Source organism: Pseudopipra pipra, chromosome 16 (assembly GCF_036250125.1).
Source record: "Pseudopipra pipra isolate bDixPip1 chromosome 16, bDixPip1.hap1, whole genome shotgun sequence".
In the NCBI taxonomy this organism is placed as follows: Eukaryota; Metazoa; Chordata; class Aves; order Passeriformes; family Pipridae; genus Pseudopipra; species Pseudopipra pipra.
This window is the reverse complement of record NC_087564.1, coordinates 6,705,980-6,731,751: the sequence shown is the minus strand read 5'-3', so window position 1 is coordinate 6,731,751 and position 25,772 is coordinate 6,705,980. Positions and strand designations below refer to the sequence as shown.

The 25,772-nt window shown below is 38.1% G+C and overlaps 1 protein-coding gene across 4 annotated transcripts in view; it reads right to left on the bottom strand.

Annotated features, from left to right (window-relative positions):
- Positions 1–25,772, bottom strand: part of PARN (poly(A)-specific ribonuclease) — a 48,529-nt gene that overhangs the window by 9,208 nt on the left and 13,549 nt on the right. For all 4 annotated transcript variants that reach the window (XM_064672831.1, XM_064672830.1, XM_064672833.1 and 1 more), the window contains 7 exons: positions 25,338–25,413; positions 24,853–24,963; positions 24,698–24,767; positions 18,751–18,806; positions 15,954–16,040; positions 10,627–10,701; positions 654–843 (listed from right to left, as the gene is read on the bottom strand). In XM_064672831.1, the coding sequence (XP_064528901.1) occupies positions 654–843; positions 10,627–10,701; positions 15,954–16,040; positions 18,751–18,806; positions 24,698–24,767; positions 24,853–24,963; positions 25,338–25,413 (665 nt within the window). The remainder of the gene's footprint in view (positions 1–653; positions 844–10,626; positions 10,702–15,953; positions 16,041–18,750; positions 18,807–24,697; positions 24,768–24,852; positions 24,964–25,337; positions 25,414–25,772) is intronic.

Genomic DNA, 25,772 nt, shown 5'->3' with positions numbered 1-25,772 from the left:
ATTAAGACGAGGGTTAAAATGGAACAAGAAATGCATACAGCAATAGACTGTGCCAGAATCAAAAGCAGCATGTCCTGACTTAATTTTGTCCTTCAATAATGAACTAAAACCCTGTTCAGGTTTTATACCATAAGCTTAAGGCCAGGTAAGTATCATCATTTGCCATCCTGCTCCTGAAGCATAAGGACAACTTCATCAGGACTGCTCAAGAAGGTAATTCATGCCCCTCTTTGCTGCACTATTATCACCATGAAAGTCATCCAAAAACCAGCATGGCCTTCAAAAGGTTATAAGATGAGAGCTAAGTATCAGAAGACAGAAGCCATTCAAAAGTATCAAATGAATAGAGAAAATAAACTTTTTAATTTGGTTATAAGGAATGATGCTGCTACATGGAGCTCAGAAGCTGTGATTTGACCTGTCCCCAAGATCCCAGAATTTAAAAATCTGTCTAATCACATTGGTGATGAGATTCTCTCTGCTCTTTCACTTCTCATCTTGCGACAGGTGATGGACCACTATTGATTTATATGCAAAGAAATAAATGCAGGAAAAAACCCTCATTTATTAGTTAAGAACTACCTGAAAATTGCCAGACTTCTAACAAAAATGCAATAAAAATATTAGAGTTGGCAAAGCAGAAGTCCCCTCACCTGTTAACACAGTAGTAGCGACTCTGGGAGATGTAGGGTGTGCACTGAGTTTTTAACCGTTTCCTCTCCATCTCCTTCCAACTGTCTTCTGTGCATTTTCTCTTTGTCTGTTTGTCTTCATGTTTGTTCTCAACATATTCTGCATATGTCTGGATCCTATAACTTTCAGCATACCTGCTGGTGTTTACAGCTGTGGAGAAGAAGAGTGATGTTACACACAGAACACTGAAATGACAGCGTGTCCTCCCCTGAAATAACTGATTTTGAAAAGCAGGACGCAGCGAGTTGTTTGTTCTGTTCATGTAAACCATTTCTAGTTCCATTGTTAGCAATTAAAACAAAAAAAAAAAACAAAACAAAACCAACCCCAAATGCCACACTCTCTTTCAAAAGTCTCAGTGTCTGAATTAGATGCTCAGAACTCTTCTGAGGGTCGGACTTCATGCAAAAAGAGTTAAATCTACTTAAGATGCTTCTTTTAAATTAGAAACGATCAATTCTTCAGTCGTAACCCTCTTCCAGATTGCTTGTTGGCAAAAAAAGATTTCCTGGATTTTTTCCCTTTTAGTCTCATTACTTAACCCAGCAGGTTTATTTTGCAAGTCTGCCAGGAAAAGACGACATTTGCAAAGCCTTTGCCAAAACTCTGTTTGATTGCTGTGAAACATAAGCTTATTTGAGCTGCATTTTTGGTTGCACAAGATATCCATGGAAGAAGCACTTAACTAATATCCAGCTGTTCCAAACTTGTATCTTTCTAATGTTTGGTCTCAATTTAACTAAAAAACACTGTCAGTTCAAGGTAGAAGGATTTCTGTCAATGCAAAATTAGAATTGCTTTAAAAATAAAGGAAAAAAAAAAACTTTCACTGCCTCCACTCAGCAACAATTTAACAACATTCCTTCAAGTCCCAGCATCTTCACAGCTCTCAGCCTTCAGCGAGCGAGCCAAGCTCTGGCCTGATGCCATCACTGTAACAGATGAATCAGCAAATTAAACTGACTGTCAACTGGTGTCTTCTGCTGTTTCCAGCCTAACTCTCTGAAAGAAAGTATTGTAAACCAACCAGTAAACCAGTTTAAATATAAACCAAAACCAAACCAGTGAACCCCAGATTGTTTTTCACATAATCGGGGCATTATTTTAATTCACATTTAAAATGTGAATTTAAAATTCACATTTTAAAAATACCATAATTGTAGTGGAGACAAAATCCTGATTTTATTATGTACTTCCAATTTTTGTGCAGCCATTTCAGATGCACAGCCAACTTTCTTTTCTAGCTGAAGTGTTGTTATCTCCAGTACAGGTATTTTGTGCCACCTCTGGTCCAAGGACTAGAAATGGCAAGCTCCAACACTGCATTTCAGAAAAGCTGAGGAATATGGGTGGATGGGTGGATTTGGTTTTCCTCCTCTTTCAGGACAGATCATCTATTCTGTATATTTGCTATGTTACAGTGAAATGAAGTACCTATAATATGTGCCATGGCATAGAGATGCTGCTGCTGCAAAGTCTTTGTAATGCACATAAAACTGGGCCAAGAGTGTTGTATATTTAATTTTAATACCAAACATAAATAGCAGCAGTTCTGATTAACAGCTCCTGAGATTGGTGCACTAACCAAGAGGAGTCAGGCAAACCCCCCCCTTAGATTTGTTTTGAACTGTGAAGTTCCAGGATGTGTTTGCAGGAATTAGGAGCATATTTATTGCCCGTGGAGTTATGGTGCAGGCACCATGAATGAATTACTAAGGCTCACTGGAGTTTGCTGCATGCCAGCCCACATTCCTCGGGGTAACATTTGTTTAGTTAAACTCAAGTATGTTTTTACTTGCTAAAATCAAGCACGGCGTTACCATGGATCATCTGTTACACAGTCATTTGTTAAAACACAATAACCATCTCACATTATTTGTTTTGCTACAAACTATGAACCAAAGTTATGGGTCTGCCATTTAATTCCCTGATATACTTGGTCCTTTTTTAAGGAAAAAAAAATAAAAATATATGCAGGCTAAAAATAATTTAAAAATAAATCTGTGTAAGAGTCGGTATTTTCGAACAAAGACAACTCTGCTTTCTTGAAATAAGGCATGTATTTTACAGCAACCCATTCATATGTCACACAGCCACACAAATATATACATATATATTTAATATAAAATATTACATGCTGAATATATTGCTTCATCATGGAGCAATTGAAATGAAGGCATATGGAGAAGTCTGAGGAGTCACACACATAAATCAATCTTGCATGGTCTTGAGCTGAAGAGCAGCTCCCTGTAAGAGTTTAAAATACATTTTCTCTGATGCTTTTTTGATGAATGCTGTCCATATTGCCAACCAAAGCAAATACAGTTACATCCTTCTGCATTGCCAGCAGAAGAAATGCATTGCTAGAATGCTTTGTGAATTCTAACATACTAAAGAGAACTTAGGGAAGTTATTTCCTTATTTATTAAAATTTTAAGAGAGGAGACAACTCTTCCTGTGAGAAACCTGACCTAGTAACCAACTCTACATGGCTGCATTTCACCACACGTTATCTGCAGGCCTGAAGCAGAATAACAGCAATTGCAAATTATTTTAGGAAAAGCATTTCTGGAGGACTCATCTTCTCTAGTTATCAGGCAAGATATTGAGCAGGCTGACAGTTGTTGAGTGATCCAACAGGAATGTGTACAAAGATACTCTTTTGCCAAGTCCTTGCTTTTATGCAGAGCAAAATCCTGATAGATGGCCACTGACAATATTAAGCCTCTTAATAAATAGGCAAATATGTCTATAGGTAAAATAGGTAAAAGAAAAGCAACAATATTCAAATAAAACAAATACAGAGAGCTATACAGATTAAGGCTGCCATACTGAACACTCAGGCTTATGAAATCCTGAAGTAAAATTTCACCTGTGAAGCCTTAAAGTGACCTTTGTATGATGCTGCCTCAACCTTATCTGATCATGTTCTACTTCAAACACGGGGCTGCTGCCTCAGACTGTTCAATTAGTGAGCAGCTAAGGCAGCATTTTCTTTTACTCTCATTAGTCACTCTTGGGTTCCACAGCCTTATTTATTGCCTTCTAGGGCTGGCCATGCTGCATCTAAACAACTGTGTTTCTTTAGCAGGAAAGAAGCAATCCTGGGAGTAACTATGTAGCAGTTATTGCCCTATGGAGTATGTTACTCTTAGCCCTGACAAAAGGTTAATTCCAAAAGACAACTAAGTGTAGTGGATTAGGCCATTTTCTCCAGTCTGGTTACAAAAATTGTGAAAAAAAATTGTTTAGTAACAACAACAACAAAAACAACACACTCACAAATGAAGAGAGGTAAAATACTACATTAATCTTCACTATCCATGAAGAAAATCTCAACTTAGTAAAAACCACTGACTGAACAGAAACAGAAATCAAGGATGGTGAAGATGCATTTTCTTGCTCCAAGGAATCAATGTATTAGAGACTGATGGAGAAAAGTAATTTAACAATTTGAAGGATCCATAGTCTCTGAATTCTATTTAATAACAGCAACAATCTGCAGGCTGCATCAAAACTGAAAACACCAGTTTGCACATAGTGCTGCCCATCCCCTTGTTTCCTCTCCTGTACTAGCTTAAGATAGAATCTGCATAGGCACATTCTTCTAAAACAGATGTAAAATAAGAGTGTTTTACAAAGGTTGTCATCTCTCTTGGTATCTGAATCCAGAACAGGGAGCATCAATGCAGTGACAAAGCAGCTGTTCACTTTATGAAGAGGATGGCAAGCTACAGAGCAAACTAAAATAAACCTTTGGATCTCCATGCTGGAGACAATGGAAAAATGAATAAGTGATCTGAAGGAAAAGAGTTTTACAGAGGAAAGAAAAAATGCCAAGTACAAAGCATGGCAAAGAAAGGGAAAGATCCTTAGGCAACGTTTAAACCTAAAATATTTCTCTTGATGAAGAACACAGATGACAGTATAGTCCAGTGAGACATCTCATGCTATGCACATGTAAGTAGATTCTTATAAAGGATTTTAACTCCCCTAAAGATGAAGTCATTTAAATACTGAAAGAATTCAAGCTACTTAACCTTTGAGCCCTGTTTAAATACCTCAGTAATACATTTTGCAGCTTTTGTTTCAACTCATTTCAAAAACTCCAAATCAAATGAAAAGGTGGTCACGATGCTTCCAACATTACATTAAGAAGAAAACTAATATATTCAGACTTACAGAGTACAAAGGGCATTTTGGGTTTGGGGGTTTTTTTGTTTATTTCTTAATTGATGAGAAAAAAGTATGGCTGCAGGTGCCTTGAAGGCACGTCTATAATCTGTCTTCTTAATTCCACATCAGTACTGCTGGAAGTTGTACAATAGCTATCTCTAGATATGATTTATACCACTGGTTCCACTGTAAAACCAGTAATTCATTTTCCTGTTGCAGTCAGGATTCCTGAAGAGAAGCAGAAATTCACTACATCTCAATCCCTGTATTTACTAGTACAGGAATGGTTTTGAATAAACACTGCAGAATTTTGAGGATGAGTAGTGAAGTGTTCAGATCCGTGTATGTACAAATTCCAAGTGTAACATGTCCAGAACATTTCTGTTCTGGTCAGAAAGGCACAGTGTCTGTTATCGCACAAAGCCCAGAGAGCTCAGACCTGCAGGACTTCTCAGACAGAAATGGAACACACAGTCTGATTTCAGCTCATTTCCTCTTGTTAGGAGATGAAGATGGAGAATCCCATGTTGCTCCTTGGCCCCTGCTCCAAACCACCTGGTCTCGTGCCTTTTAAAAACCTCCAGGGACAGTGACTCCACTGCTTCCCTGGGGCAACCTTTCCAATTCTTGACAACCAGTCCAGTGAAAGCATTTCCCTAATATCCAACCTGAACTTTCCCTAGTGCAACTGCAGGCCAGTTCTTCTTGTCCTATTGTTTTGTTACCTGGGAAAAGAGACCGACCCCCACCTTGCTTCAACCTCCTGGCATAAACTTCCCATTAACTTCTGGGTGAGAACACAGTATGTGAATTTTTGTAATGTAATTTTCCAAAGAGTCTGGGTATTACAGTACATAATACCTGCCCTTTCCTCAAATTCAGTGAGATGCACGATCTCAAAATGCTTTCATATTTTGAAATGGTGGTAGTCAGCACTCATGCTAAGTAGAGGGTTCTACAGTAAACCTTATAAAGCACTAATAAGCCATAAAGTCCAGCCCTGTCTGAGAAAAACTCACAAGTTCAGAAAGATTAATGATTTAAACACAAATCACTGAAAGGCCATCACAATTTCAGCTGCTGCACCTGCTTTAGTCCATTGCTCCCCTGCTGTCTAAATACATTGGCCTGCTCAGAGCCTAGAGGAAGAAGATATCCTGCACACACTAAATTCTGTATGAGCTCATGTATCAGGGCACCAACACATGGAATAACTTAACATTATTTCAATGCCTGCCATTTATGACAAGCAGTTGCTTTTCACATGTATTTAAAATTTCAAGTTAAGTGTATTTATTGCATTTTAAAACAGCAAGAAAAACATTCCCAGGAAGATTCTCAAGTTAAAATTACTCTAAAATCGAACCAGTGGTCTTAAAATATTGCAGAAGTTATTCATAATCAGAACATAGATGTTATTAAACTGCACACCTGAGCCTTAGGTAAAAAGAATTAAGTGCAAGTGTTGACTGCCAAGGGAAAATAAATCATGTATATTTTTGAGGTACCACTGATAAACTTGCCCATTATTTTCATTAACATATAACCATGTCAAATGCAAGACCTAAAAGCCAGAATTGTATGCCAAAAGTTGGTTCTGGGGTTTGTTCTCCCAGTGCACACACTGCTTTATCTTTTGCCACACATTTCACAAGTATGTGCTTCATGTCTCACACAAATGCTGAGCCCACATGAAGCACAACTTGGCAACAGAAAGTTTTGTCTCCCAGACGTCCAACTGAAGGAATATCAACCATTTAACAAATTCTTATTAATTACCTACTTTGAACAGCAAATTCCAGCAGAAAATAGATTGTGTTTAATGTCCATTATTGTTTTCAGGTGCTGAAGTTTATGTTCTGACTGTAAAGGGTAACATGATCTGGTACAAGAACAAACCTTTTCTACTCCTAATAAATTAGAGAGGCTGCCAATATGTGAGTCGCACGAATAACCAAAGAAAGGGAAGATTCTTGGACATTATTATAGGCAGCAAAATGAAAAGTTTAAGTCTTGACTCTCGTTTTCCAAGGTTTCTGGTTTGTGTGTTTTAAACATGCCATACTCAGTTTGAAAGTTAGGAGCAGCTCCAAAACTGCCTATGAAAATACTGCCCTTTCCCCTACTTATTTTTCAGGGGGAAATAAGTAAAAGAGGAAACAAGTCTTTTTACACTCTGCAAAGATTCCTAGGTTCTTCAGGGTAACACTTTAACAATTAGACAGTTGGGATGTGCATTCTCCCTGGCAACACCCACACTACTGATTCCCATGGGAAATTCGAAGAGCTGCTCATTAGTTGAATTCAGCTGATCAAATGTATCCTTTTCAAACAGAAAAGCACATGGACCAATGTTTTATCAATCAGTTTGGGACCAGGGCTTAATGGTTACCATCCACAATATTACCTAACTGAGGAACATTGTTTTAAAGAGCACTGGGGGATGAACAGATACGTTTTATTACCTACACATTCAAAAGGAATTTCTATGCATATTACCATGAGAAATCCAACATATTCCCAGGGGGCTGATGAACAAGCTTTTAGTCCATTTGAAATACCTGAAGCCAGGAGAGTTAGAAGCAACAGAAACAGCAAAGCTCAGCAGAGCACAGCAGAAACAGCTTATACAAAGTGTCACATTTTAGGAGGTCTGCCATTGGAGAGGTTAAGCATGATAATTAATTAGTTGAAATGTGAAAGACAACTATCAGAATTTCAATACAACTCTTAAATACAGTTACACAAAACTAGTACTACAGCAAATCATATTTTAAATTGTCTTTTAACACCTACAAATCTGAACAAAATTAAAGGGCATTGGAGATAAGTTTTTAAGAAACCAGAAAGATCCATCAGCTGGTTATCCTGAGTGTGTACATCATGGAAGGATGGCAGAACAGTCTTTAAATCATCTGCTGTTCAAGTCTATAACTCTACATTAGTTCAGCCAAATATTCAGTATTTGGATCACTGCTGCAATTAAAAAATAAAGACACCTTCCAGATATAAATGGAGTTTAAAAAATCTGGTAGACCTAGAATCAGATAACACTCCATGCAGGTTATTACAAAACTGATCCTATTTTCATAGCTTTTTCACACAATTCTCTTATTAAAAAGGTGCAAAGTAAGTCTGGAGGTTTTTGCAGTGCTTAGACTCATCTATAATGCAAACCTGAACACTTCATCAAAACTTCCAAACACTCTTCGTGTTCTCAATCCATTTATGTTCCAATAAATGCTCTTGTTGCACAAGTGCTTTCTCAATTATATGTATCAATACCAGCTCAGAGTCAGAAATATCTTTAAGAGGTTAGCATAGAAGTAGGTCTGCAACAACATCTTGAGTTGTATCACACTGTTTGACAGTTCTCCAAGGCTTTTTATACAGTCCAGAAGACATTTAAATAAACAGGTTAAAAACCAGGCCACATTATTAGTTTTTCCTAGGTTCTTCACATAAGCACATCTCACTAAATCACAAGTACAAACAGTGACTTTTATTGCCAAAGCAGTTCATTAAAGAATTTAAGACCAGGAAATAGAATAAAAGAATTAATTTTATGACCTGTTTATTACAGAAAAAACAAACAAACAACAAAAAAAACCACTCAAAAAACCCCCCAAACAAAACAAAACAAAACAAACAAAAAACCCCAAGATTTTTTAGCAATTTTACAGTGAAAATCTCACAGATTTTTGGTAACTGAGGTTGCTGTAGTTTATCAGCTTGGTTGGCTCACTGCTTTCACTACGAGAATCTATTGACCTGATTTCATAAAATCTATAAAGGACTATAATCACCTGAGCTTTCAAACAAATAACATGTTTTCTAGCATGTAGGCCACAGAACAAGCCTCCCTGTTTGTCAGAGCACCAAAAAAAAAAAAAGACACACAGACAGAACAGTGCCAGAAAGATTCAGTTTAAATATTCTGCACACATTCGGTTCTTTCCACAATATAGAGTTGCTGTAACAAAAATAAAACAACAAAAAAACCCACCCAATAAAAACAAAGAAGTGCTGGTAATGTGTACACCAAGCATTTTGACAATGGGTAAGTAACTGAGGTGAAAGCAGTGGGGAATTTACTGCAGCAGCTTCTAGGAAGGCTTTACCTGACATAATTCTTTATCTGGAGCTTCTCACCAGAAGTTACATCACCCTTATATCTACACATACATGAAGAAACAATGGCTCTGGGTGCTATGGAGCAATGGTTGTAAGGAGGCTGCTGGAGAGCTCTCCAAATCCTCTGCAGAGCCCTGGATGGATGAGGAAGGACATAAACACCCCCGGGGGGTTAATAAGGAATTACAGAGATGCACTGATTGTGCATCCAGAACCTGAAAGCCTCTTTATCTGAGCTCAGTAACATGGATGATGGGGAACTCAGTGGGGTTTACTAATCTGGTGTTTTTTTTCTTTTAAGACCTTAATCATGAGAATTCTGGCAGGATACCTCTTAAGTGCAACAAAATTTCAGCCACTTAATGAGAAATGCTACAAATACTGCTGCTCTTACTGGCTCCACAACATCTGATGAAGCATTTCAGTGAACAGGGATGGCACTACCATAACACATCCCAAATGCTCATCTATGATGGTCCACTCCCAGACACTGTTCCCAAAAGTTAAGTTTATAAGTCAGTCCTCAAATACATACAGAGGAACTACAGAAACCACTACGAGCTTGTGGATCCAACTACAGTCAACCAAAAACCTTAAAAACCTCCACCCAAATACACAACTAAAACCCCCCCCAAAACAACATAAAAACCTAATGTAAAAACCCTCCTCACCAAGAAGACTGGAAGAAATACTTTCAGTAAATTCAGAGATGTTGGACTCTTCCTCTGTTTTAACACAGTTCTTGATTAGTTCTTGATGGTTTCTCCAGTTATTTATTCCATATTTCATGATGATATTTAGATAATGTTTTGCTCCGTGCTTCTTATACTGAAAATGGTTCTTTCTAGAGTACCTTGCACAACTGTAAATAGTAAATTATTGCTATCTGTCCTAATTATGTGAATTAGAAATGTGGGTTCATTGAGTGTATTTATTCAGTCATGTACAATTTTTTTTCTTTAATCTACCCCCTCTCCTAAGATCTAAACCAAGGAGCAATACATAAAAAATCCAAATGCAATGAACTTCCAAGAAAAAAGGTTAAATGTATAGTTCCTATAGAACTTATGCCCATCAACTTTTTTCAAAGCTAAACTCATAAAGTCAAATAAAAATTGAAAAATCTCTGGAGAGATTGCACATTGTAAATGCACAAACTGTAGACACATCAGCAAATCAGACTATTCAAACTATTACTTTGCATGTGTTCTACAATACACCAAAAGGCTTCTCACTTCATTTCTTCCTTGCAAACCAATCCAAACATGTATCAGCCCAAAGGATATTTGGAGGCAAAGACCATAAAAGTCTTTGACAGTTCTCCTCTGTGCAAACAATAAATAGCCTCAATAAATATTCCACCAAGTGAAGGAACCACTATTGCTCTACCTACAGATTCAGGGACTCAGAGGATCATGGAATGAAATACTAAACTCTCAGCCAAGTCCAGTCTGGGCTTGTCTTTGCTGCCCCACATGTGCTGGTACTATAAAAGTCTAATTCCTCTGAGCATCAGAACCAAGTCAGTGGTTCTGCCATGGCAATCACAGACCCTGTGGGCTCAGGGCATTTTACAGGAGCCAGTTGAAGTCTTAATGCCAAAGTAAATCCAGCAACACTCACCTATTGGTACTTGCTCTGGCTGGCTCAGTGACACAAATGCTGATGTATCATCAATCCACGACACCTGAATGTTACCTAGAAAAGGCAAAACAAATTATTATGACTATTTTTATCTTAGGCTCAGTCAGAGATTTTATCTGATGTGACATGACATAAAAGAAGAGAGTCAATTAAGAGCTACTGCACCTGCCAAGGCTTTTGCCCACTGTAAAGGTGTGCAGTGCACACACATGGGCCTGGAACTGTTCAGAAATTCTGGGCTGCATGTGCACCCTGCACACCCTCAGACCCTCATGTCCTCCCTTCACGGGTTCTATATAATTCTACTCAATCAACTGAAGCAATTTGCTGGGAACTTCAGCCCTTGACTCAGATAAAACCAGCTCTTTGGGTGATGATGAATTCCAGTAGAGCGGGGTGGGCAGCAGATTGATCACACGAATGGGGAACTCCAGTTATTGTGACACTAAATCTTCAAACTCTGGTTTGTTTGGATCCCACCATCCATCATTTCCTGCATGTGCAATAAAAACTTCATTTGGGTCAATATAAGGACAAATGCACAAAATCATGGCCCTCATTTGGAAGCTGTTACAATGGAACAGTGACTGGAAGTAAGTTCCTCTATTCATCAAGCAGTTAGTGCATTTTCTGTGTGAACGGCTTAAAATGTCACATTAGCACTAAAAGAGCTCATAATCAAGCAAAAACAGAGGAAAGGATTCCCACTCCAGACACAAAGTCTTATTATAGTCTGAAATCCATTTACATCTCCTGTCTGCATCTAAGTGCTCTACTGTTAGTACAGTTCAGATATTGAAAATTGGTGCCATTTTTTTTCAGGTAGGCTAGGAAATCAAGTTATATATAATGTTACACCACCATTTAACCTTCAGACATTACAAGGTTAAAGACAATGATGCAAAAAGGCTTAAAAGACATTTATTCTCAGTTGTTTAATCTATTTAAATCTAATTTAGCCTACAGGTTACAAGGTTATAGCAGTCTCTTCTGAAATCCAGCCAGATTATAAACAGATTTTCTAATTATAAAAAAATAAAAGCCTAGATAGATTTCATTTGCATGCTATGTATTTGAGTAGCCAGCTATTTAGGAGTTTAAGTTATAATCATTTTGATCATTGCCAAAACCATAATTAATTCAGTATGGTTTCTGACATTTCCCTATATTAAAGGGCTAAGGCTGCTATTAAGGAGAGCCTACACTAAGAAGTTAGATGTTAGAATTTCTTTAAAGACTTTTTAGGGCAAATAAATTCAATTTCTCATAATTCAGCTTTGAAGAATATAGGTCTTTGTTGCCTGTGGGTAAGAGTCTTTGCTGTAGAGAGAACACCTTTTTGGCAGGACTCTAACATTTCACAACCCAGGAAAAGCCCGACCTGATTTACAATTACAACTCAAAACTGTGCATTTGGTAGGACCCAACACTGAGCTTCCTTGAAATGATAGAAATTACTGCACAATTTAACATTGTTCCACATGCATTCACAAGTTATCACTCTAAATTTCTGCATCTGTGAAGTTCTCCTTTTCTGCATTACTAATTACAAAATTTTCTAGAAATCATTTGACACAGCTGAGACCATAATTTCTTGTAACTCTTCAACGTGGCAGTGCTGCCCTGTGTCCCTTTCCTACATATACAGTTAATTCATTCCACTCTACCCTGAACAGACCAAAAGAAAGATCAGAAAGGAGAATTCTCCTGAACATCTTGCCCTTGGTGTAAAACAGCAAAGAGGATCAGTGACAGACAAAAAAAATCTCCTGAAGTTCAGCTACTCAAATGGAATTCAGTGCCCATATTTTCACTAAGTACTTATTTTTAATAAGTTAATAAAAATCCAACCTATTGATGGCACATCATTTTAGTCATTGTTTCAGAAAGGCTGCTGCACTCTAAATGACTTTTGACTTTGTATTTTTAGCTAATTAGGGGTTTCGATGCCTGCCAACACATGCTGCCTTTATACTCAGATTTAAACGTTTTAAATATATAATTTAAAGAAAAAGTCAAACATTAAACAGTGGATGCTGAGTTGCAATCTGAAGAGAACCGCAGCAAATGCTCTTATGCAATTCTCCATGCTCAAGAGATGCTCCTTTCACACTGTGTCACATTTCATTATTATTAAGAAGCAAGAATTTAAGAGAGATAAGATTAATAAATTAGATCATTCAGCAATACTGCTAAGCCCTCAGTAAATATTGTGCATTTCAAGTATGGTGAAATAGGAATAAAGCTCTGAAAAGCAAATGCATCTGCATTTGCAGTATAATATTTAGCAATCAAAGAGCCACGTGCCACTTACTGCAAGGCCAATGCAGATGAGCCACACACTGCAATGGAAACCAAGAAATAAAGCAGGAAACTTCCCTCTCTGCACTTCTAGAATGGATCAAATGGCTTCAACACTTTGAAGATACTGGCCTGTGTGACCCTTGTCTGCTCACTGCTACACACAACGTCAAACAATGGCCTTTGCTAAAGAAAGGGGAAGTCAAGTAAAGAATTATCAAGTGAATAAAACACCTTTGCTCAAGGAGATGAAAATCTGATTTTTTGCTTCTGAGATGAAGGCACAAAGCAACATGCATTTTTTCTGTAAATAAATTCAAAAATTCTCTCTACATAAACTAAACACGCAAACAACATTAAAATCTACAAAATAAAATTTTCCTTTTTATACTCCTTTTTTACACATTCCCTACCTGACTGTTCCTGGCAATTAACCACTCAGTATAGATATTAGGACTATATGGGCCTTCATTTAACCAAAAAAGTTTATGAATATATTCCATACACAATTTCTTATCACACACACAAAAAAAATTTGCCCACATTGATACCATGACAGAATTGCAAACAGTTCCTGGACCCTGACTGCATCAGACAATATAAAAGTTTTATTCTATGAACAAGGGTTGAAGCACATATTAAACACAAATTATTCCTGGTGAAAAACTGAAAAGGGTTAAGAGCTTCCACCTTTCTGGCAGGAAGACACGGTACAAAGAAAGCAAGAACAGCTGAAGGAAACCTTGGCATGAGAAGAAGGAGGAAAGGCCAGAAATACACAGAGAAAAAACAGAAGTAAAATTTTTAAAACCTTATTAAAAAAAAATCCCAAAACCAATCAAAACAACAAAATCCAAACAAAAACACCCCACAACGAAAAAAAACCAACAAACCAAAAAAACAACATTCAAAGCTCAGACATCTATATGAACACGAGCTTAGAAGAACACTTAATATATATGTAGTGTGCTGTAAGTTTTACTTAAACTAGATTGTCACCTTTGAAAGGGACGTTTTACAAGCTCCATTTTCTTTAAGAAAAGTTAAAGAGCGAGTTTGCAGTTCAGTGATTAGCAGGAACACACACCATAGTCTACAAAACTAGAAAACATGTCTCAAAAATGTACTTCAAAGTCACTTAACACTCTAGGAGCTTGGACTACCAGAACATGACTTAAACACACAAATGACTGGCTTTTTTAGAAGTAACTAATCAGCATTTAGCTCCCTCTTAAGGACGACTCTGATGCTCTCCCAAAATACAATGCAGTCTTTGCACTGCATTTGCATGCAGTCAGGTTTGACTACATTCACTTGGAAAAGTTTTAAGTAGCAGTTTTTATAGTACATTTATAGTATGAGTTTTAACCGAAATTCCATCAAAGACATCCATTTATGTAGAAGTGAAGGCTATATACTAAAGCTGTATTTTAATACCTTCAGATTTCACATCAGCATGACCAAATAAACGACACAAATTTAAGAATCTAAAGAAACAGAGCCTAAGCCAAGAGACTGCACAGCACTGCAAGTACTGGTGCAGTGAAACTGCATTCACCCATGAGACTATAAAAACATCCTGCAGGAACAGGTGTCCCCTTGGTATGCACAGAGTCCTGAAGGATTTCAGGATCATGAACACCCCTCTAGAGCAGCAAACCTAAACCAGTTCCAAGGCTGACACTGCAGCCCCTTCAGCTGTTTCACCGCTTTCATTAGAAGCTTCATAGAAGATTAGAGTTCTGCTTCAGTTCATTCTAGGCTAGAACAAATTCAGAATAATTTTTTACAGATTACAATTAATACTGATATTCAGTACAACAGCTGATTAATTTCAAAACATTTTTCTGTAACAGATGTAAGGAATTCGGATAATTCATGTCTGTTGCTGCCATATTTTTTGGTTTTTGGCAAATCACTTAACCTCACACTGCACTACTCTGCCTCTCTGTCCCCCTACAACTGGAAAAGCATCGGTATTCCCAGGATTTTGGAAGGAATAATCTGCAGCTTATTTTGAGATAACACGGCGGTAAGACCTAAATCAAAATACAGATTAAGTACTACCCGAACCCCAGGAGTTTGCAAACCCGAACACGGAACCGTTCGGCTCCAGAACGCCGGGAAACGGGAATTTCCAGCGGGAGCGCCGCGCGGTGGGCGAGCGCGCCCCCTGGCGGCCTGTCCCCGTCACACCGAGCCGAGGCAGCGCCGTCGGGGAGAGCAGAACTGTGAGCTGGGGGTTCGAAACCCATGGAAACACCGTCCAGACGGCCGCTCCTTACCCCCAACAGAACCTCTGCCACTCTTTACAGTCTCACATCCTACATTTCCAATAGGGACTACACAGTTCTGTCCATCAGACTGGCCCCACACTGCAGGTGCAGAGACGCTGCACACGGCACCAAACCACTGAGTCAAATATCAGGGGAACCACTGGCAACTAGTTCAGAGCTCCATGTCCCTGCATTTTATACTTCTACTTAGTAAAGGAGCAACAGGACTACTCGTCCCTAGTTATTAAACAGCTTTTCTCTTGTTTCTTCTGTCTTGGATGGTGTTCAACATCTTGAAATCCAACTGGCTATTTTCAAGCTTGCTTGCTTGTCCAGACTCACCTAAGCTGGAGTCTGGCTTTATGCAGACTGCAGGATGAACCTTATTCCTAAAGCCTCGATCTGCCTTTCACACCAATCCCCATTCCCTTTATCCACCTCCACATAAACCCTCCCAGGAGAGGCTGTAAATAAAAGGATCAAAGATCCATGATATTCAACAATGAGCACATATAAAGATTTCTAAAGAGTAGTTAATCAGGGCAGGCATTTTTAATGCATCACTAGGAAGGAAGTCCATAGGACACCGTTCAAAAATTACAAAAGGCTGTTCCTTGTTACCTGTACTAGGAGTAAGTCTGAATCCACATACTAAAAATAACAAAACAAACCAGAAGCACTTGCTAATGACAAAAAAAAAAGTGAGGAAATACAGATTATATCACTCACCAAAGGCACTGAAAAGCTGGTAAAGGTCGCTAGTCTTCCACTCTTTGGGAAAAGTAACATGAAGAACATGATCTCGTTTTGGCTGCACTATAAAACAAAAGAAAGCATTTGTTAAAATCAGTGTCTTTAGAATATCCAAAAAAGTCATCCAATGTGGTAAGGTAGCTTTTTTCCCCATCTTTCTTTCTTATTTTTTAAATAAGAAAACAGGCCAAGATCTACAAAACTACATCAAGTACCAATGCTCCACCTTGCAATATACTACTCCAGTCTGTTGAAGGTAACTCAACAGTTAACTACACTCAGCTTGTGATCAGATTTTAACTAGGCCACCTGGTAACACCTGCAGGAAAAACTTCTCTCTTCTTTGGGTACAGAGACACAGGGACTGACTTACATCTTAGTGAATTACCCTGAATTCTTCCGTAACACAAACTTTTCTTCATTCTCATCTCATTAGCTTTCAGCACTAAAATAGGAGAGTTTTTCAAGGTTTATCTCATTCAAGGAGCACATGTCCAAAATCAGACCATCAACCACTTGTTATTGCTAAGTGCTTTAACCTGTTTCACTCAAAACAAGCCCAGGTTAGCCTGAGTTTACCAGACCCCCCCTGCTAATAAATTACAGCTCTACACGAGCAGCTGAGAGCAACCCCAGATTGGACAGAGACACAAGTAGTTAAAGAAAGCAATTCCTTCATGAGCACAGGTGAAGTCCTGTTAACTGAATCTGCTACTTGAAAAAACAAAAAGGACACAAAAAATTTTAAGTTAAGCACAAGTTGTCTTAACAAGCAACTGCAGATCAATTTACTGCTGGAGAGCCTACTGAACAGCCAGCAACTCCAAGTTTAACTAGTTGTAATCCAGTAGTAGAAAATTACAACCTGAATAACTCCAGTTTCAGATGTTACTACAGCCTTTTCCTGTTGATTGGGAGAAGAAACTATTCCTAATCTTCCAGTATCAGTTTATTCCTAAATTCACTGTAGATCTGCTGTTAAAACCTCTATAACTTCTACCCAGTCAGGTGAGAAATATTTGATTCTTATTCTGCCTTGCAGTCCCTTTGTGCAGCAACTTCATTCTTTTTAAAGGACTTTCTAATACACAGTAACAAAAGAAGATGATTAGGATAACTTTCACTTAATTTTTCAATACTATTCAGCCTGGCATATGTTATTGAAAACCATTATTTCTGGGAAAATTGCACAAACTTGCTATTACACTACAGGACAAACAAACTGACAAACACATCAAAATTTATGACAAAAAATTATGAGCTGTGCTGATCTGTTTTTTAAAAATATAGTCTCCAAGTGCACCTACCACTGTGTTCTTTGCACGGCTTTACTTGTCTGTGTCCCCCACAAACAACAACCACACAGCACCCTTGACCTGCAGCAGTGTTTACATCTCAGAATAGCAAGAAAAGCCTCTAAACCAGCCAGCCCAACATGCCAGCCCTACATGTGCTTTCTGCCTCGAAGCTTAGAAAGCCCCCCTAGTCCAGGTTCCCCTCCAACACGTGCATCAGTGTGTTCTACAGGAGCAGCTTTCAGATAAAACAGACACTTTCAGAGGCAGACTCTTTCTTGGCAACTCTTCCTGGCAAAGCATCAAAACAATCCTGTAAGTTGGCTAGCAAGGGGAAGTAGCATCTTTACAAATTAGTAGCTTTGGCATTCTCTCAATGACCCAAAGTATTTATCCATTCTTCCACTCAATATCAAACAGTTGGGGAAGGAAGTATGCAACATAATTAGATAACCATTCCAACAGATCCACCGAGCCAGAGCTCAGCGATCTGACCACCTCACTGAATTAAAAATTAAATATATGCACTTACAGCATATATTTTCCTCTCCAATAGTTACTTGCATCTCTCTAGAACTGCAGTCTGTTACTATTAAACTGGCATCTAATAAAGAGTCACACCCCAGTCTGAGCTTTCGGATGCACGGAGTGGAAAACTTCACATTAGTGTTGCTTCCAGATGGGTATCATTTTTAAGACATCTGTGTATCTGATTTCACAGTATAAAATTCAGCTTTCATCTAATCAAGGACTAGACTGACCTCCACGACTTCACATTTTCTTAAGTCAAGGCATCAGTGGAAACATTTATCCAAAGTTTTCTCCCTCATAGTGTAACATCCCATAACAGTAAGGACATTTACATTAGTAAAATCTGCTTTCATATAAATGTGTTATCAACTCATTACAGCCCCAGGTCTGTAAGCTGAAATAACTTGAAATGTTTAAATATTTCAAGTAATATTTTTCCATTTATCACAACTGCATGTGGCAAAAGAATTCTGATGTTTAGGTTGAAGTTAAGTAAAGGTACTGCTGCACATCAATTACACAGGAAAGTGGTCACAAGATTTTCAGAACCATCTGCTATTCTCTAGTTTGCATCCTGTATTTACTGTTGGGGTGAGGGGAGAGGGGGAAAGTGTTAAGATCCCACATCATATGTAAGAATAACAACCCCAAATAACCATAAAGCTGTTAATTTCCAACTATTACATTTAGCAACAGTAACTTGATCTGTTCTCATTAATCCCCTTTATAATGCAAATTCTCTGGTCAAAGTTGAAGAATTTATGGATTTACTATTTTGTTAAAGAAAAAAGTGGGGGACACATTTGATAAATCATTTGATAAGTGGCCAGTAACCTAAACACAGCTGATGTCCCATGCTTTACATACATGATAATTAATCTTTACGCTTCTTCCCCCAGGAAATTTGTCAGAATGGTACAAAGTTTACAATGAAAAAAGCTACTCACAGTCTGGTCCTTCCAAATTGAGATATGGTATGTCCATTACTCTCATAAGAAACAGCCTGAAGCAGAATGGAAAAGAACTATTAGCAAATTTCTGCCTGAAGACCTTTCAATAAGCTTTCCTTTTTATAGTTTTTCACGTGTCTGTTCTGGAATTAACCACCTCAAACATATCTTCAACTATATTAAAACAAACAGACCCTTTAATTAAGTCAAATCCATTACCTAACAATTCACATTCAAAATGTTACTTGGTATCATGCTAATAATGTTACTTATTCAAAAAAACAAGGACAAAAAAGCCCCAAACTGTTACTGCTGAAAACAATTAAGACAAGTGGGGAAGTGAACATTTAGCAAGTAGCAGCTCTGTGCAGTAAGAGCCATTGCACAGTGGACAGTGCAAAAGCTGTCATCATTCTAAATACACATAAACTTTCCCAATTTCTGAGCACTGCATCATGCTTTAGACAGAATGGATCCTAAAACCCTAAAACTGCAAAAGCCATCACGACTTCTGTGGAGAATACCAGGATGAGGCTTTTGCCCTTTAACATGTAACTGAAGAGTTTCTCAAAACATTCAAGAAATGTTTTCAATAAAAGCTCTTATTCAGCTCTGAAACCTATTTCCCTCCAAAATAAGATAAACAGCCTAAAATCCTGTCATAGGTACAGATGCCACATTGTTACAAAACATTTGCTATGTACAGTGTTCACTGGAGGGCTAAAATAAATAACTTTTCCCTCATAACTTTAAAAAGCTTCTAAAATGCTTATCATATTACAATTACAGTGTTCAACTAAATAATAACTGATGTAAACAGCTGTCAAAAACATTTTAAGTGTACAGACTGATCTGTAATGCCCTACAGATTCTTTGTATCATCCCACACTCACTGTTAGTTTCCAAGGGTTTGAATCCTATGTCCTTATGGTTACCTGTGTCCCTGAAAAGTCTACTGGAATGCAGCTGATAACTTGGTTTTGCTATAAATACTCAGGAGAAAGAAAAAAATTCTAACACTGGGGGGGAAAATGGGCTCTATGACAGGTTCACATGTGAGCCAGAGGCTCTTCAGAGAACTGGCACCAGTTATCACACACTGTCCCATCTAATTTCTCTTCCTGAGTCTCAGGCAAGATACAGTACAATGTGCACTGTGTCCCTCTGAGCACTGCAGAACCTAAAAGGAACTTTATCAATAAAAATTAGAAACATCTGCATCAATTACTTCAGAAACTTCACCAGTTCCAGCACAGCACTGAGTAATGAAAACATTTTACAGCAGAAGCCAGAGTTTCTTCTTATGTTTAGCCTTTGGTGCCACACTCCTGTAGGCCTGGCCCCATCACAGCTGTCTGTAAACTGAACACCAGTGACACATTGAGAACAGAGCCAGCTTCAAAACACAGATTCCACGAGGAGACAAAGGAAGATATCCTCACTCTGACATATCCAGAGAGAGCCAGGGGAATACTGACAGGTAGGTAGCAGCTTTCAGAAAAATAAAAGATGAAGTCTACTAAAAACACAACAAAAACTCCTAGGGAGAACACGAGTTAAACTTCCCTCCCCCAGCTTTTATCATGTTGAGGAAAGAATTACAGTGGCCAACAGCAAGAACAGGCTTATGGCAAAAAAATACATACACCTGAAATTAATGAAGATCAGGTTTTTATCCTCAGAGATAAATCCTACATTTATTTCTTTGGTCAAACAACTACATGGCTAAACAGCACATAAACACAAACACACACTCTCTATAGGATAAATGCTGACTGTAATATTAAGTGCACTTTATTACATAAGTAACAGTAGTAACTTACACCACATGGATTGCACATAATGCATAATTAAGTATCCATAACTACAGTTCTAAGATTGGTTATCTATCTGCAGAACATTTAAATTAATAAGGTTGTTCAGTATGACAATGTGAACTCTATATTAAATTAGTTTGATTCATGAAGTTGTAGCTGACATTGATTTTCACTACATTAACTCACATTTATTTAAAAGATATACAGACCAAGCTAAAAAGACAATGTTATTTCCTACAACGTTGAGGGACTGCAGGCAGATCCCACGGTCAGAGGACAGAGACCTATTTCTCAACAGGAACTCTGAGATATTCTGAGGAAGCTACTTGGAAGACAATTGTTTCTATGGCAAGTCAGGTAAAATGAGAAGAGGAAGGCTATCACCTGCCACTTCACAGCAGTGCACAAAGAGTCTCAAGGAGTCAGCACTGCTCCTCTGCACTGAGTAGGATGAAGGTGTGTCATGAACTGTGTAGAGAAACGGATTCAGCAGAAGGAAAAGGCATCTTTCTAAACCCAGACCAGTTTACCAGTGAACTGGTACAGCCACATGTGGCTCAAAGCAGAAGAACAGCCGTTGTTTACTCCTACACTGCAACTGGAAAGTTATTGGTCAAACTGCAGAGAAGCAAACTGATGTTCTTTTGCAATGATTTGGCAAAGAAAATTAACATAGAGAAGCGAAGGGAGAAATGAACTTATTTGCAACACATCAGAGCACCCAACTCCCTGGTGAGACATTTTCCACAAATACAGCAACAAACCAAGTGATTTCCATAGACTTTGGTTTTCTGATACCCCTTTGTATAAAAAAAATACTTCTAAGATAATTTATATTTCTACAGACCATGATGCTATTCCGCTCAATAAAACATGGTGCTCTCATTTCTCTACACCTCTTTCCCTCACTGCCTCCAGCTACATCAAAATACACAGCATTCAAACAATCCAAAGAGATACAAAAGAACACTGCCATTAAAATTTTGGGAGGGGCTTGCAGATAGGGGCAGGGAAGTGTGGGAGAAGAGAAGAGCTGTCACCCTAAACCAAACAGTCAAAAAATTTCAAACCAACTCCATAGTACATGACACAAGAATAGTACCCAAATTATACACATAAGAGCTTAGATATTGCAATAAAGAGTCCCATCATCTCAATTCATAAATGTTCCTCAGGGATTACTCACAGCAGACTGTTCACGTGAACGTGATTTTTCAAAGATGTTGTATACACAATAAAGCATAAAGATTACAGATACACATCTCTGGAATTCTTGGCTTATTGAGTTGTTTATCATATAACTTACTGCATTATGCCTAAAAGAAACAAATAACCCTAAGGCAAAGTCTGGTTTTAATCAGTTCTACTCTTACAAAAAACCTGAAACTAAAGATTTTACCTATGTTCATCACTGACCTATAGGAACATTAACCTATGTGCTGGCCACCACTCTTGAACAGCAGGCCAGGAAGTTCCATAACTTTGCTGATATAATGGAAGGCATCAAAAATTACTACTGAAAAAACTATTACGTTCCTTTGAAGGCTAAGTTTATAAAAATCAAAGCTTGATTTTTTAGTTTTAAATTTATTCCCCCTAATCACACTAGTGACAAGCCTATTGAGCAGGAAACATTTCCAAAATCCTGTCAGCCACACCAGTGGTGTGAAAGTTTAATCACTAAACTGCATTGAAATATTAGCACCTTGTATTCAGAGATCTTGAAATGAAGACTTCATGAGCAATCCAAAGATTCATCAAGTAGTCTGCTTTGAAGAACCTTTTCAAGACTAGCCTGAGATATGTTCAAGCTGAGAACATTGCTTCTCAATAATTGCCTTATAAGAAGCTCCTCTGTTCAGCTTCTTACAGGAAAAAACTTTTGTGACACAGGGTATAACTTCCATTTGTTCAGCTTACTGTTCACATGTAGCAGTTTGTGTTTTGCTTGAAGAACATGGCTACAGCTCAAAAGAAAAGGTTTCCTTGTTCTGACTGCTGCCCACAGGATCAGGTAGAACTTCTGGAGGAAGGAGGAAGAGAGTTTTTTTTTCCTCCCCAGGAGGAAGAGGATGCTCAGCTAGGGAAAGCTTCTAGACCAAACCAGAGCCAAGAACATGCAGCAGGAAGCTGGCTGGCAGCTCAGAGCATGCCTGCAAAAAAGCCCCAGAGGCAACAGACTTACCAGGGATCTTTAGATAACTATGGGAAGTGCACAAGCCCTGGATGCACTTACAGGTGCTGGACAGACCAAGTTCTGCCAACAGAGACCTGGTCTGCAAGGACTGGTCAGAGCAAAAAGATGTGTTCATTCAAACACCAACAGCTCTGGCTTCTGACATGTACTTAAATCTCTTTTATTTCTTAAAAAAATAAAAAAAAAAATGAGTTGTCTTATTCTGATTTGTTATTTTGCTTCATAGGAGAAAGAAAACTAGCTGTACAAATCCAAGCTTTGGCCTGCTCACTATAAGGGAAATGTCAGACAGCCTCATGTCTGAGCTCTGACTTGGGTGATGTGGCAGATGTTAGTTAGAACATGACAAAGCTTCTAAAATCATGTGAAAGTAAGACATGGCAAGTCTTCCAAGTTTCCATGATTTAAAAATAATATCCAGCCTTTCTGAAACAAGAAGCTGCACGTTCTGAATAATGACAGAGCGGATAAACATTCTTTTCTTGCAAACAGCAATTTTCAGTTCTTGCTTAAAAAAGAAAATAAAAAGAAGCTGATCTCCCTACAATTTCTTGTTAACTTTCCCTTCCCTTACAGTTAGGCAATGTGGACAGTGAAGCCAGAACAGACACAGCAGGCTTCCTCTCAACCCCCTCAAAAATGAAAAGTGACTTTGAAATGTCACTGCTAGAAGAATGTCACATTTCAAATATACAATTAATTTGAAAAGCTTAAATTTAATGTGTTATTGTGACAGTTTTAGAAGTTTCAGTTTGTACTTATTGCAAATATGCATCTCTAGAAAGCATTTTGGTTAATGATTGAAAAATTAACCCCCTCAATTGGCATCTACTGGTTAGCACGTGTGTGTGCTGGTGTTCCTGGAAACAACCTTGTGACAAATCCTATCTTATAATGGAATTGTGCTGATCAATTCTACCTTCACCTTCAAATCAAGCAACCACTGCTGGTCCATGTTCAATCTAAGGAATGTACATATAATTTGTTAACATCTGCTGGAATATATGGAGTTACTGCCTCACATGCCTCAGTGTCAAGAGAACTGTTGGTTTCCAGACCAATGAAAGGTGAGAGCCATTGATCACAATTATTTCCTCATTCCATCTGAAGCTAAAATAATTAATTTTGCCATCTCCTATAGTAGAGGGTTTGAAAGGATGGGATTTCTCCTGAATTTAAAAAATAACCAGACAGACTAAGCACTAGCAGTTTTTTTTAATTCAACTCCTTTTCCTTTATGTGACAGATTGTAGTACCCCTAGAAGCTTCCTAAATATTAAATATGTAAAGAATCAAATCTGTGTATAAAGGCTTTTAGATCTCTCAAGTCTTACTTCAGTTAGTTCAAGGAGTTTGCATGAAGATCCAATTCAAAGGCCAAACACTCATCACAGCATCATCCCATAAAATCACACATGTATATTTGTTATGCCTCTTCAAAATGAGTTACCCAACAATGGGGAGACAAATGCTTTGTGTTCTCTGGATTGATATCACAATAGGATATTTTTCCAGACTGTTTAGTGTACTCACTTTTAAATATCACCACTTTCTGATACTCCAACAACATAAAGAACACCTGATCAATATTTCTTTAGTTCCACTACACCCAAAGTTTACTCCAGAAATAACTTTCTAAATTGTAAACATATCATCAACATGGGCATGGAAAGGCCATTAATGAAATGCAGGTACTCTTCGAAGTGTCCTTTCACAGCCTAGCAGAAAGTAAACCATCCTCCTCAAAGGAAAAGGTACTGCCTTTACAAACTCTGGCCTCCCTGCAGCATCACCAGCATGAGCCAAAAAGCCAATAAAAGTTTAAAGCAAAATGCAGTTAGCCATTGATTCCAAGGCTGGAGATAGATATGCTAAGGACAGTGTTCCATTTCCATGTGTTAGCAGGTCTTTTAATGCAACAACTACTTACTTGTTAAAAAAAGGTTCAATGAGTTTTGATCTGGCAGACACATGGTTTTTCGGAGGAGTGAGGAAGGAACCTGATGAATGAAGAATAAATTCAGTGTGTAATAAGCAGCTCCAGGCAACACCAAGGAGAAGGTTTGGAAAAGACCACATAGGTACCTAGGAAATTAGCCATAGAAATGAAGCACAGTCCAGTAATGTAGGCATCATATCCTGCTTCGTGGAGTTGTTCAGATGCTGTATCATAACTTGGAAACCCTTCTGCACTTTCTGAGGGGAAAAAAAATCATTTATAAACATGTTAGCACAGAAGATAAAGGCAGCTCTGTGTGCTTACCCACAGGTCAGAGCATAACATCATTTGGGGAAGGTTATACAATTTACAGAAGTTCTGAAATTTGTTCAAAAGTCCTTAAAAAAGCAGTTTCGTTTTGCATTTTTAGGTAAGAACAGGTTCCTAGGACAGAAAGACTTTCTTATTAAAAGAGCCATGAATGCCCACACCAACTCAGCCAAAAGGGGAGTGTTAAGTCTGAGACAATGACTGCAGGATTCCCCACAAAGTGGGTTTTTTTGGACTGACTTGCATTTAAAAGAGCAGAGGAGAACACTTCCAAAATATGAGCAGTTTGATGTACCCTTACCCACTTTAGGAGGGCTGAATGGAACCTCTTTTAAACGCTTTTCCAGTTCTGCAAGTGATGTATTATTAATGATCTCCTGCAAGAAAGCACATCATTAACTGCCAATGCCAAGCACATTTTCCCTGGACACTGAAATCAAATAGGATCAAATGAGTATTTACTGCTGCCACCTTGTGTTCTCTATGGATTTATACACAGCCCCACTTCAAACTAATGCACCAGAAAGTCAAGACAAGTTCTAAAGTTAACTTGTCCCACCTACAACATAATGAGTCATAAGCATTTATTAATACTTTTCAGAATCACTGACAATGAATTATGCAGATGTTACATTTCTATTTCAGTCTGGTTTCATGCAGGGTACATGTGGCAAGGGAAAAGGCAGCACAAACAGTAGGGAAAAATATCCTAAATATTGATTGTAATGGTTGAAGG